The sequence below is a fragment of the Haliaeetus leucocephalus genome, unplaced genomic scaffold (genome assembly GCF_000737465.1).
Source record: "Haliaeetus leucocephalus isolate CR32 unplaced genomic scaffold, Haliaeetus_leucocephalus-4.0 Scaffold395, whole genome shotgun sequence".
In the NCBI taxonomy this organism is placed as follows: Eukaryota; Metazoa; Chordata; class Aves; order Accipitriformes; family Accipitridae; genus Haliaeetus; species Haliaeetus leucocephalus.
Window position 1 is genome coordinate 8652214 of NW_010972831.1, and position 13407 is coordinate 8665620.

Here is a 13407-nt window from a genome sequence, read left to right on the forward strand (position 1 = left end):
CCCCGCTATCAAAACCTTGCCACGCAAAGCCAATACAGTACAACAGTTAGGCCAGACTTGGCTAAGCCTGCACAACTTTCAACGTCTGTGAAAATTACAACACATTTTCAAAACTTTCAGTGAGAGTGAAATTACCTTCCCTCTGTTAGTGTTAGGGGAAAAATGCTAGTGCTAGAGGGTTTGTGGTAATGAGCTTACAACTTCTTTAGAAGCAACTACCTACCTTCCCCTACCAAAAAAGACAATTTCCATGGCACATTCTTCAGCATCTTCAGAGTATTTTTTTTGTCAGTTTTCATTAATTTTGAGCTGCAAGTCCAGCTAAATACTTAAACATCAAAATACAGACAACTTACCCTATTATTCTCTGTTGATTATACCAGAAAGCAAGCTTCTGCCAATCTGCTGCCAGTTCCAATTCATGGACTAAATCTTTGGACTAATTTAGGAAATTTTGTCTCTTATCACAAATCTAAATAAAGACTTTAGTCTGAACATAACTTCTCACTACATCTTTTTTTCATTTGTTTGTTGACCATTCAATGATTATATGAATTGGAGAAACGTTAATCCTAAACTCTCAGTCAGCAGGAAGGAAGCAGTCTTTAACCTGCAAACTCCTATTCAAGCAGTGCTGTTAAAACGTGATGCTTACCTGTGTCCTTGATGCTCTTTCCCTTCGTTACATACAAAAGTTATGTTCTAGGGATATGTTCACACACGTTCTGACTAATTCTCCACCATTAAATAAAACAACCGTTTCCTTATTTGAAGCTGCCTAGCAAACAAAACCAACACGTAGGTGAACTTTAGGCAGTTGCTGAAATATGGTACACTCAATAGTGCTGGGATTTATGGAATATTCCTCAAACATAACTCCCATAACTTGAAGTCAGTAAAGAAACTTTCATCATGCATAGGATTATAGGAGAATGCAGGTTGGAAGGGACCTCAGCATTTCATCTAGTCCAACCACGTGCTCAGAACAGGGTCAGCTATGAGGTCAGACCAGGTTCCTCAGGGCTTGATCCAGGGTGATCTTGAAGACTCCAAGGAAGAAGACTGCACAACATATCTGTGCAACCTATTCTACTGCTAGACTGTCCTCCTGGGGAAAAAAGTTTCTCCTTATACCCAGTCTGGACTTCTCATTTCAACTTCTGCCCATTGCTTCTCATCTTCCCACCATGCACCACTGTGAAGAGCCTGGCTCCATCTCCTTAATGGCTTCCTTAAAGTTACTGGAAGGCTGTGATTAGCTCCCCTGGGTCTTCTCTTCTTGAGGCTGAACAAGCCTGGTTCCTTCAGCCTCTCCTCATGAGGCATATGCCCCAGCCTTGATCATCTTTGTGGCCCTCCACTGAACCCACTCTTCTTGTATTAGAGGCCCAAACTGGACACAATATTCTAGCAGTAAAAGATGCAGATATTCTAATTGCACTGCTTTTCCTACCTCACTCTCTTTCTATAGGAATTCCAGGCTAGGGATATACCATTTAGCTTGTTTTTTCATTCAACAAGCAAACATACTTCTTATTTACACAACTCTTGACCACGCTAACAGACAAGATTGCCTTTGAAGCTGCATTTGGAAGAGGGAACATCAACTGGGAGTTTGAAAAGTCACTTATTAAAAGTAAAAAATAATAGAGATGTGGAAGAACATGTGTTGATACATAGTAAGGTCAGATTCTAGAAAGTGATAGATGGCTTTATAAAGTGGGTTACATCACAGGGTTTAATCTATACTAAGCAGTCCTAGTAAAAACAAAGGATTGTTACAGATTAATTAGCAGGTGCTATTATTATCCATAACAATTTTTGTCTCTATTCCCCATAGGATAAGATGCAAAATAATCACTTCATGCAGTCTAAATGCTTCATCTAACTATCACAGTAAGGGGATATTTGGACCACAGCCACCAAAGCAAAAGGAGCTGATGTAGACTCTGTACTTCACTGTTAAGTGACAGAAATAGTAAGATTTTTGGTCAAAACCATATTCTTGCCTCATCTTGTTTCTGTGATGATTTATTTTGGCTTAGTCATCTGAAACCTGGCAGAAAGGAATGTAAATGGGAATTTTCTGTGACTTTACAACACTGTCCGTAAGGTTAAAACAGCTCAAGAGAGTTCTCTGACCAGCACAAGCTGAAAACCACTATGTTATTTCCTTCTCTCATGTACCAGCTTCTAAGAATTAATTAGAATCTGAGTTGTTCATCTTCCTAGCAGGGCTCACAGGGATCAGTATTTCCTGTATTTCCACAAAGCGTCAAAACCCTCATCCAACATAACATCTCTGATCCTGATTTCCTCCCATGTTTTTGCTTTTGAAATCCCATTTCTTTTCAATGGGAAAGCAAATCTGCATGAATGAAAGACAGATGACTGGCATCCTGAAATGACTTCCCAGTGATAAGAGATAAATCCTCACAGTTAATGTCTTGATTTGGTAGAATGACCATATCAGGAAAGATGACTTCTCAAGTACATAATGATACACCCAAGGTTTCTTTCTGCCTACACAACGCCTGATATCTCTGGATAAGGAACTAAGTAATGATAGCTCATGCATGATTTTGGTAGGTTTTTGTAATAAGTTCCTCATCTCAAACCAGTTCCTACCCAGTTAGAACACCACACCATCTTTGATTAATTAGCAGAAGTGAATGCCCATGGAGAATGAGTGATCATTTTCAAAGAGGTGTTCCAGGTCAGTGTTGATACACACAAATGAGCACAGTATAAACTAATGATCAGCAATCCATCAACTAACTTTTAAATAGACTGCAGGTTTTAATACTGATAAAGTTGAAAATGAGAAAAAGAGAATGCAGTTCTTCAGCACAGAAGACAGCAGCATAACTTTTAATATTTACTTTTCAAAAAGAGCACATAAACATAGGAAATGAAAGAAACAAATTAGTGGTCAAAGAAACTTCAGAATCCTCTTTATGCCTTCCCCTTATTTAGCAGTTATAAGTAGGAGTAATGCCTTTGCTTCCAGTCTCCAAGCTGACTTGAAGGCCAATACATCCTCAACATCAGATCCACCTCTTGAACTTAGCCCATCTGGACTACTGCAGAGAGTACGCTTTGTAAAGCTGGATAAACAAAACTGTTTCACTTTAATTCTGGTACAACATGATTAACCATGGTATGTTTCTCTAAGTATTCAAGGTAGTGAAAAATGGTGCATTCAGAACCCATAAACAGCATGAAAAGTAAACATCCTGATAAGCAATTATCTAGAATGCCTTTGTTCTTATAGACGAAGACAGAATTTAATAGAGCATAAAGGCAAGATTTGTGTCTCCCAACTTTTCTTTTAACAGACAGTCCCTATGAATTCCAGAGGTTCTTGGAGTGTTACAGAGTTCTACAGAGCAAAGTTATATAATTATGATCTGTGATTTCTTTCAAATACTTATAAAATTGAAAACACTTTCTAAATAGTAAATAAACCCCCCCACACACATATAGTACAATAAAGTCAGCTGATTACAGGTTCAGTATGGTACCAAACCTGTTCCTTTCAAAGCGTCTTTGTTAGATGAAAGAGTTTATGGTTCTGTTCCTCTCTCAACCACACATGGATTTCATTCAAGTTAATTTTTATGCTAAATACCACTCATATTGTGTACATTCTTTGTATTATTACATTAGCTATAAAACCTGCACCTTCACTTACGAATTAACTTTGAGGATAATGAACAAGTTATAGAGGACAGGGATTGGCTCTCCATCTCTTAAATTTGATAATACACACTGGATGCCTTTTCACTGCATTTAATCAATTAGAAACTACCAGACTTGGTATAGTGTAACTGTGAGATGCTAGAGGCTGTATTATGCCAGTTGGGAGCAGAATTTGGAGATCTCTATATTTTTAAACTGTGTTTCTGAAATAATTGTAAAATAATAATTACCATTTTAGTACCTTCCTAATTCAGAGTCATGCTAGTAGGGGAATAACCATTTTACTGCTACTTGCCAACAGAGTCCCAACCAGAGAGGTGCTCTGTACACTGAAATCATCAGTCTAAAGGAAGATGGTGAACACAACACTGGGAGTGGGAGTGAATGAGTATGTGAGAGAATCAGGTAGGTTAAGAGCTCTCATTGGTTCTTAAAAAACCCCCAGTATTGAGATCCACTATAAGTTGTTTACTCTTGTCTTGCCCACGACAAGCCAATTGTTAATTGCAGTTACAAGTATGCATCACTAGGAAAATAGTGAACCAGAAACCCTTCCACGTAATCCAAACAGACAAGACAGAGTATGAAATAGCAGTCCAAAAAAGTGATCTTATTTTCCTGAGGTTACACGGCAACACAGTGAAACACGTAAGACTATCACCAAGTGTAATTTTTAAGTTCTCCCAAATTAAGCAATTAAAACAAATCTGAGAATTACTTTTGAAAATCTTCGCCATAAAGCTGCAAGCTACTCTGTGAGATACTTCCAGGTAAGAGAGGACAAACTCTACAGAGCTCTTCAGGGAGAGAAGTCTCCAAGACTCAAGAGGTGTCTGCATTCTGTACTGTAAACTGTGGTTAAACACACCATTTTGTGACCTCCCAAAAGAGGAGGAAAAACAGAAAATAAAACAGAAAGCAATCCTTGCAGTTGCACAATTGTGGAAAACTAAATACTCTATTTTTAGGCATGCAAAAAAAAAATCAGTCCTCAGATTGGTGAGTATGAGGGAGGTGCTGCCAGCAAATACAGCCTTTGCCTGTGTCTGCCATCATGATATAATATTTTCCAGACTACTAACTTCTGTCTGATGTTTGTTTTGAAACACAGTTTTCCTTGTTCCTTGTTTCATACCATCTGAGATACAGCTGACTTTGTGGATGAAGTGACTACTGAGAAAATTAAAAGTAAAACTGAGAAAATCCCAGATCCTGTGTGATGTTACCTAACAAGAACATGAGTCAACCTAATCAGTTACAAGAATTTATTGTCAATTTTGTATCTTTTAAAATCGGTTCTGTAGATTGGCAGGAAATATTAATCAAAACACCAGCATTTTAAAAGTTCTTTCAAGAAGGATACTAAAGACTGTGCAAAAAGTAAGCTGTAATAATAAAAGGACAAAGTGCACTAGTTTTTAAACACATGAAGCTGAACCCCAGCAAAAGGAAGCACACAAGTAATGAGGCTGTTCAATCTAATGTTGTGGGGCAGCATCTGAAAGAAAATATTTTATATGAGGTAGTAAAGCACCCAAACAAAGTTGTCTCAGAAATTACTGATTTAAAAAAAAAAAAAATTAAGTTAATCCATTTCAAAATGGATTAATGCAGAATACAAAGGCAGATTCTTCTGGGGGAAAAGGTACCCAGGTTGATAGTTACAGAAGAAGAAAGTTAACTTCTTCGGCCTCTCAATTCATAGGTAAGGACAATATCCTTTTCATAATCTACTAGTTTACTTATGTGTGCAGGATTACTCCCTTAAGTGTGCAATGTCAGGAACCTCTCCGATCAATGATAAATACAAACATTTTTAAGCTCTTAGCTGCAAGTGACAGATGCCTCCATCTGCTTCTAAACTTTTAAAAACTATTTCAAATATCAAACACAATTATGAGAAAAACAGAAAATATTCTTCAAAGAACAGCTTTTTTTAAAAGTTAATGTGTCTGCCCTGATTAATCACAAGCTGAAAGGAGTACTTGATGACTAGTGTATACTTCAGTTAACACTATTTCATAAAACCTGGCTTGACAGAGGTATAAGATAAATTAATCAAATAATAGAAAAGTTGAAAGATGCACCAGCTGGCTCATACTCAAGAAGAAATACATCACCTCTGAAGAGTAAGAAAGACTGCAGTAAAGCAACTGACCAAATGGGCAGCACAGTACAGTGTCAAGCCATTTTCATGTGTTATTGACTTGCTTTACAACACAGTTCTTGACAGAGAGACTACTTGCACATTTCAAATAAACATATGCTATTTTGGATGACACTGATGGATACTACACTGTGGATCATAAAGCTCTAAAGACTCATTCTTACAGTTTAAGGTCAAGGACTCTCATAATGAATGAATATTATGATATTGAATGTCTAAGACTCACAGCCACTGTGCTGCCTGTTTGGTTTGCATCTTATCAGAGCTTTATATGAAGGCACAATTTGTAATGCCAAGTTAAAAGCTATTCTCAAATAAGAAACTGTGTCCCTTAAAAAAAGATCACAGTGAATAAGTGAATATTATTTGTTTCTCTCAGAAATAGTGTGCTTGCTTGTTCTTTATAGTATCACAGTAAAGTCACTTCCTTATAACATTTGAAAATGAGCCAAACACCATAGAAGAGATGTTTTTGTTTAGCATCAAATTCTTAAGCTCATGTGTCTCTAATCAAAAGGCAATGCCTGTGACATAATGAACCAAATGAAAAAGAGTTTACAAAGTGCTAAAGCTAAAGAATGGTTTAAAGAATATTCAATTATTGACAAAAGGTGCTAAGCAAAGCCTGGCTGGGGATGGAAGTATTCTATTCAGTACCCACAGGGCTCAAATGACTTCCAGTGACAAGAGTGAATTGAAATCAGTAACACTTCTGACATAAGAATGTGATCAGAAATATATACATCTCTTTAACCATGTGAAGTGCAGAATACTACCCTGTATTTTAGATAAACCACAAATCTACAATCTTTTCCATACCAAAATCTGATATGAACAAATTAAAAAACAAAAGGGGGGAGGGGGAAGATTTTCACTACAGAGAAAGCTTCTACATCAAGGCTTCAAGGCTGGTAATAACAAAAGTAGATTCTGACATTTGTCTGTGGGCTAAAGAGCAAGAACCTATACACAAAACAAAACACATTGACTAACCCACTGCCATTGTTCCAATCATGTTACTTCCATATTTGTAATGTACAGATTATTTCCACACAATTTCAGCTTTAGGTTCCTAACGTTTTATAAATACATATATACAAAAGAAAGTATAGCACTGAATTTAGTTCTGTCCTTAGACTGAACGTTGGTAACTCTATAAGCTGGAGCTAATAACTAAGAACTTCTCAACTTCCTTAGCTAAAATGTGATCTAAATAATCTGTTTCTCCATACTTCAAGAATGAAAAGCATGATCCCAAACTATTAAACAGAAGTCTCCCAACTGCCTTTTCCTTATTCTAATGTTTACCTTGCATAACAAGCTACCTGTGAAACCCTCTCTCTAGCTTAACTGACAGAGTTGTCTGTACACAACCTTCGAACAATTAATTCCACTCAACTCTTCTAATTGTAGAGGAATACTTCAAAGTTATTGACTCAGGTCTTACAGTAACCAGCTGCAAAACTTATTACCAGAAGGTAGTACAGAAGTCTGTTCCTCATTTCAGTAAAAAGAAACTAAACCCTATGAATAGAATAGGCTTGTCCTTTTTTACTGACTTTATCCTTTGTTGCACCAACAGTTTAATAAGCTCTGTGAGCTTTTTTCTTTTAAACTTTGCAATAGTAATTACAGTATACAACACACTCTTTTATCCCCTGTTACTTAATTTGCACCCACCACCTTTATTTTCAGAGATTCTGGATGACTGACTATGGAAATACAGATGCACCAAACTATTTGGTGTTGTTTTCTTTGCAACTGCCATCAGAGAACCATGGAGGAGACTGACCAATGAAGTGCTCCCCTGTGAGCAGCGGGAATAAAGTTATGCCTGTGACTGTGTAAGTCTTTCCCACAGTGGGCCCTGTTAGAGCCACTGGCAGCTAATCATTAGCATAGTGGCATTAACACCAAATGAAGACATTGGTGGAACAGAGAACAGTTCTTCAGTCTCAAGCAAGGCTGGGTGGCAGAGAGACAGAGCTGCTCAAAGGTGACCCAGGATATTAATGAAGAGAACTCAATTTACTGTATAACTCTCAGGTTAGTGAGTGGTAAATTAGGGAAACTCCATGATTAAATGACTTCTGAGTAGAAGTTTTCTGGATAATAATTTTGGTTGAAAGTATTGAAGGTCTGCCTAAATTCCTTTTCAGAGCTCAGGTTCTCATCTACATCTAGGCTAAAACAATATCTTTGGTCTCAAATTATGCTGCTGAAGAACAGAATTTGTATGATGTCTTGAAAATATAAAAGCCTCAGCTATGCAGCTGAATGACTCTTCAGCCCAGTCATTAGAGAAACATATCTGTCTTAAACATTGGGGTTACTTTCACTATTACAAGGAAGTAAATAGTTGTTTGCATCGTGTCTCCCCACCAGCAAGAAAATTATTTGCTCCATAACAGAGAAAAAGTTATCTTCACATTATATTTCCATTCTATGAAAAGGTTTGTTATTTTGAGAACAAGATTATGTTTGTATGAAAAAAAAAGAAAAAAAGACTCTGACATCTCATCATGCCCTACAACTGAATCACTATTGTCAAAATATTGTTATGGTGTCTCTTGCCTCAGCGACCATGTTCCCCCTCTGTACCCTGCTAAAAACTGCATGCTCTACCAGTATCCAAAGACTAAAATTCACAGATCCTGGTCCTACCATATCAGCTACATCTATCATACCTTTGATCTGATGTTCCCATATCTCAGCTGGCACCTCAGACATTTGGAGCTGCAGACATGCCGCGGTTGCACCTTCCAGCTCCTTTGTGCTTTCCTTCTTGAACTATCCATAAATTAAATAACAGGCATATAAGAATTATTTAGACACATGCAATTCCTATTCAGTAATTGAACAAAGTATTATGTCTCACACTACAAAAAGCCAGACAATTAAAGCAATAGAGGGTTGCTGAGCACACTACACTTGACATTCAGGAAACTAGTATGTTTCCATACGCTGTTAATCCTACTGAGTCTTCTCATTTTCACTAATGCACTAATACAAAGCTCCGTGCATCTCCATACTACAGACCAAATTTATGTAATAGAATTGGAGTACAGCATGGGTCATCTGTTTGCTGTTCTTGAATAAGAATAGCACATTCAGGTATCTTCTATCAAATCTACTTAAGTTTTTTTATTACAGTGTTCAGCTTCATACTGGTTCAGTTTTCTATGCTCCACCTTGCATCAAATTATTTGGAAAGTTTAAACCAGAATGGTTGCACTTTCAAAAAAATGTATTTAAGTAGAAAGACAAGGGGTTTTCCTCACATGAAGAAAAACTTACATTTACTTTGTTGAGAAACTATTACCTTCATGCTTTATTATCTGAAATTAAGCAGAAGGATGGCCCCAGCATAATACCCGAGTATCTTCTGATGTACATGTCAGAAAAGGATTTGAGGAAGAGAAAGAAGTAGGGTAGAGAGAGAAGATGAGAGAGAACAGAATTAAGGAATATGTAGAACAAGAACAAAAGTTGAGGGCATATAAGGTCATGTGAAAGATGCAGGAGGAGAGAGAAGAACAATAGTGGTGGTGGCAGAGGAAAGAATAACAGAGGGCAAGAATTCTTAAAGAAGATGGTTTAGGGTTAGCAGAGAAAATAAATCTTTTTATACAATACTGTATGGTATAAACATTCACTTACAGCCCTCATTTCTTTTCTAGCCAAAAGACTACTTCTTGACTACTTTGAGCTAGGATTTTCTTCTTGTTTCTTTCATGGTTGAATGAAAAAAAGAAATCTGGAGCCTAAGAGAGACCTGCCTTAGCACTTCGGTTCTATTTTGGCAGGTGAGAAAGCTCAACAATTTGGAAACAGTAAAAACAAACCCAACCCCGAAATACTTAGGACTTTGGATACGCATCGCAGCATGCACTGCCACCTGGAGGCAAAAAGTTCCAAGTACAGCTAAAAGCTAAGATCACGTTTCAAAAGGAAAACTCTTTTACCCCTACATTAATTTTACTTCAGATAGCTAGTATTTCTATTGAGTTTTCCCTGATGAAAATCTGTTAAGACACTGAAAAGACAGTCTTTTTAAAAAGGACATGGACTCCCATTTTTAAAGGACATTTATTATATGTTGCAAAAAGTGGTGAAGACCTTTGTAACTGTACAAATTGCACATTTCAGTGATTATACCATTCAGTGCACAAAACCCACCTGAATGGTGTCCGTTTTCATGAGAGTTTAGAGATTAGGGTGACAGGCACCTATCTTTAAACAAGAAAAGGCAAACATTAGTTCAAGTGCAAACCTACAGAGTAGAATGAAGATATGCCCATAGCACAGACAGGCAAGTGGAAAACACTGCAGTTCAAGTTTCAGATGGGCTTAAAGTTCTTGTGGGTATGTTCTCTACTCAGTATCCTATGCTTTTGTATCTGCCACTAGATTAAAACCAGGCCTGTGCTCTGGTCATACCTCTGCGTCACTCTGAAAACATATCTATGGTCCTGACAGAGGATGACCTGACATAACAAACTGACTACCATAATTCACAATGTTGCACAAACAAAAACTTAAATCCACTGTTACTTATGCAGAAGAACCTTGTCACCAAATAACCTACACAATAAGTGTATCAAACACAGCTATACTACATGGATCTGAACCTAACAGTATAATCTAGTCCACAATCAAGTAAAGAGAAATTTGCTCTGATCTTCAGTGAGCATTTCTTAGGTTTGCAGGCTCCCAGTATAGAACTTCATGCTCAGATACTAGTTAAGTTCTTTCAGATGAGACGCTGTAATTCAGACATGAACGACAGACAGGGCACTATTTATTATTTGGTAATGACTTTGTACATTTTTATTTTCAGTAAGTTTTCCTGAGAAGCGCTCTGTGTTACTCAAAGCTTAGACAAGTTTGGGCTTTAAGCTAAAAGTTTGTGATTACGCAAGCTAACACTTTGAACCTAGACTCTGACTTTTAATCTACAGACTCAAGCAGCTTCAGAAATATTAATTTAGCTTCATGACATCCCAATGAGATATAAATTATTGTATTTGTATTATCTAAGAGAAAACTCCAGGCAATAACTATAATATATTACTGGGCTTGACTGCAAGTCCCCTAAGGATGTTTACCAATTACATTCTTGTCTTCATTGTTCCTCTTCTATTTCTGTCTTTTATACTAAAAAAAAAGAAAGAAAGAAACAATTATTTGTGGGAAAGAGCACATAACTAAAGTAACAGTTCACACTGACAAGGATTTACAACCCTCTTCATGATCTACATAAAATTATCTCAGTTTCCTTTAAGTTAGATTGAAATTTGATAGGCTTTTCCTCTACAATATAAAATAATGCTTCTTGGCAGGCACCGTGAATCTGATCCTCCTCTCACACAGTTCAATTACCAGTTTTCCAATGAAGCAGGCTACAACCTCTGTAGCAGAATCAGAATGAGGCTTTTCTTAATTGCAGGAAGAACAAAATCAGATTCAGGCATGGACAGTTATTTACTACGCTGTAACTGCTGGGATTTGGCTACTGCTATAATTTTATAATCTATGACTAATCTGTGCTTGCTCCTGTAACAATTCTCATTTGGATTTCATGGACTGGCAGAGAGGACTTAACAGTCATTTAGTAAATTAAATCACAGATATTTAGAGCAAGCTGAACTTTTGGCTTGTTTCATTATACTCTGAGAAATCCATGTTAACATATCATGCTCCTCAACTAGATTTAAATCCAAGGAAGTACAGGCGACTCTCAGCTGTCTAATGGTAAACAATCCTAATTCTTTTACCTAAGAAACCAGCTTGAGTGGTATTTTCCAGTGCTGTGATAGTAAAGAGGCATATCCACTGGGTGATAACTATGGCAAAAGTAAACCAATTGCCACAATTTTGCCACTATGTTGTCTAACGCTGCTCTGCGCAGCCACAGGCAAGATCTGAGGAAAAAAAAACCTGGGAGTTTAAACTGACTAAGAGAGGATAGAATCCTGTTAGGAAAGCAGCTGATGCATATCAACAAACTGTGGCTTGCAAAATATTGTAGGTTTGGGTTTTTTTTTTTTTTCTATAATAGAGTTATACTAGCTACCACTGCTGAAATTTACTAGAATTCTTCACGGAAACAAAGATTTATAGAGAGACCAACTTAAAGCATCATTGGTTCTAAAAAATACACTTAAGTTTATATTGACAAAGAAGAATTTTTAAACAAGAACTATCACAATCATAAATCCCTAGTGGCTAGGTATTTCCTTTCACCCAGACACTTCAACATCCAGGACAATGGAACAGTTTGCTGTTCCTAACTTGCTTTTGGATGTCGTCTTCTTTGATCTGAACTGAGAGAGCTCAAAACTTAGGCAACCTGATGCACTTACTTTATTCATGACCCAGTCAGCATCTTCAATGGCTCTCTTAATAATCTGCTGGATTCGCTCAGGATTGTCTTCATCGGCATGAACTTTGAAACTCTGCAACATTCAATGAAAGTGTTACCCTGACTAGCCAACTGAACACAGCAGTTGTCAAAATAAGGATCACTTAAAACTGAAAGAAAATATTTGATGCAAACAAACTGTTGATCTGAAAAGATAAAAATATACATTGTAGCACCTGGCTGTGCTATTTCCATAACAAATCTTGTCAAATATAATTTCACATTAAGTATTTCACTATTTTCATACATCATCAACAAAAAAACCCCAGAGAACTTCAATTCAGAACAACAAATGAAATCATCTGGTATGTTAAAACCAGAAAGACCCAGGACAACAGGTATGATCAAAGGCATGAAATTACTTCCATATGAACAATTAGATGAGATTTATCCAACTGGGGAGGGGGTGGGATATATATATTAAAAAATGACTGACAAGGAACCAGTAAGTTTCACCATAAAAGATGTGTTTAGGTGAGTAAAGAATGATTGTTCACTCTCTTGACTAACATAAGAATTAGAAATGAAAGCCAAGCAAAATAGAAGATTTCAGATTCAAACAAAAAGAAATGCTCCTTCTCATACTCCCAGTATAATCCTTCAAATCCACTAACGTTTCAAGCTTGGAGAATAATAATTTAAGTGCCAGGAGTTATAAAGAGTTGGTCCAAACTGTAGGAGGAAAAAAACAAAACCAAAAACCACCCCGTAACACTGAATTCCACCAACAGAAAAGAAATCTGCTTCTCACCTGCCTGACTGCATGTCTGTAATGCTGACGAATATTCTCTTCAGGAAGTTGCTTACAGCATCGAAGCAGGTAACGATATAACTGCAAAGAGTTCTGAACTAATTCAGCATTCGGTAGTGGGGCCATTATCAAGCTTTTTAGCTGTTGAAAATAAGACACACAAATCAAAATACCTAATGAATTTTATTAGAAACACAGAAATAAAAGTGTGAAGTAATTTTACAACAATGAAAACAGGCCCAGCAAATTAAGATTTAGCAGCATAACTTGAAGAAACTTTAGAAGAAAACACAATATGAAATTAATCAGAACATGCTTAGCTTATGGACAGATAGGGGTTAGTTATCATTAATCAAGGTATTA

The 13407-nt window shown here is 36.8% G+C and overlaps 1 protein-coding gene across 10 annotated transcripts in view; it reads right to left on the minus strand.

The window, feature by feature from the left end:
- LYRM9 (LYR motif containing 9) overlaps positions 1–13407 on the minus strand; it is a 62767-nt gene that overhangs the window by 9441 nt on the left and 39919 nt on the right. For 8 of the 10 annotated variants that reach the window (XM_010573857.1, XM_010573855.1, XM_010573854.1 and 5 more), the window contains 3 exons: positions 13045–13185; positions 12235–12327; positions 10115–11026 (listed from right to left, as the gene is read on the minus strand). In XM_010573857.1, the coding sequence (XP_010572159.1) occupies positions 11009–11026; positions 12235–12327; positions 13045–13170 (237 nt within the window). In that variant the 5' untranslated portion in view covers positions 13171–13185 and the 3' untranslated portion in view covers positions 10115–11008. The other 2 variants (XR_774775.1, XM_010573859.1) reach the window with 2 other exon arrangements.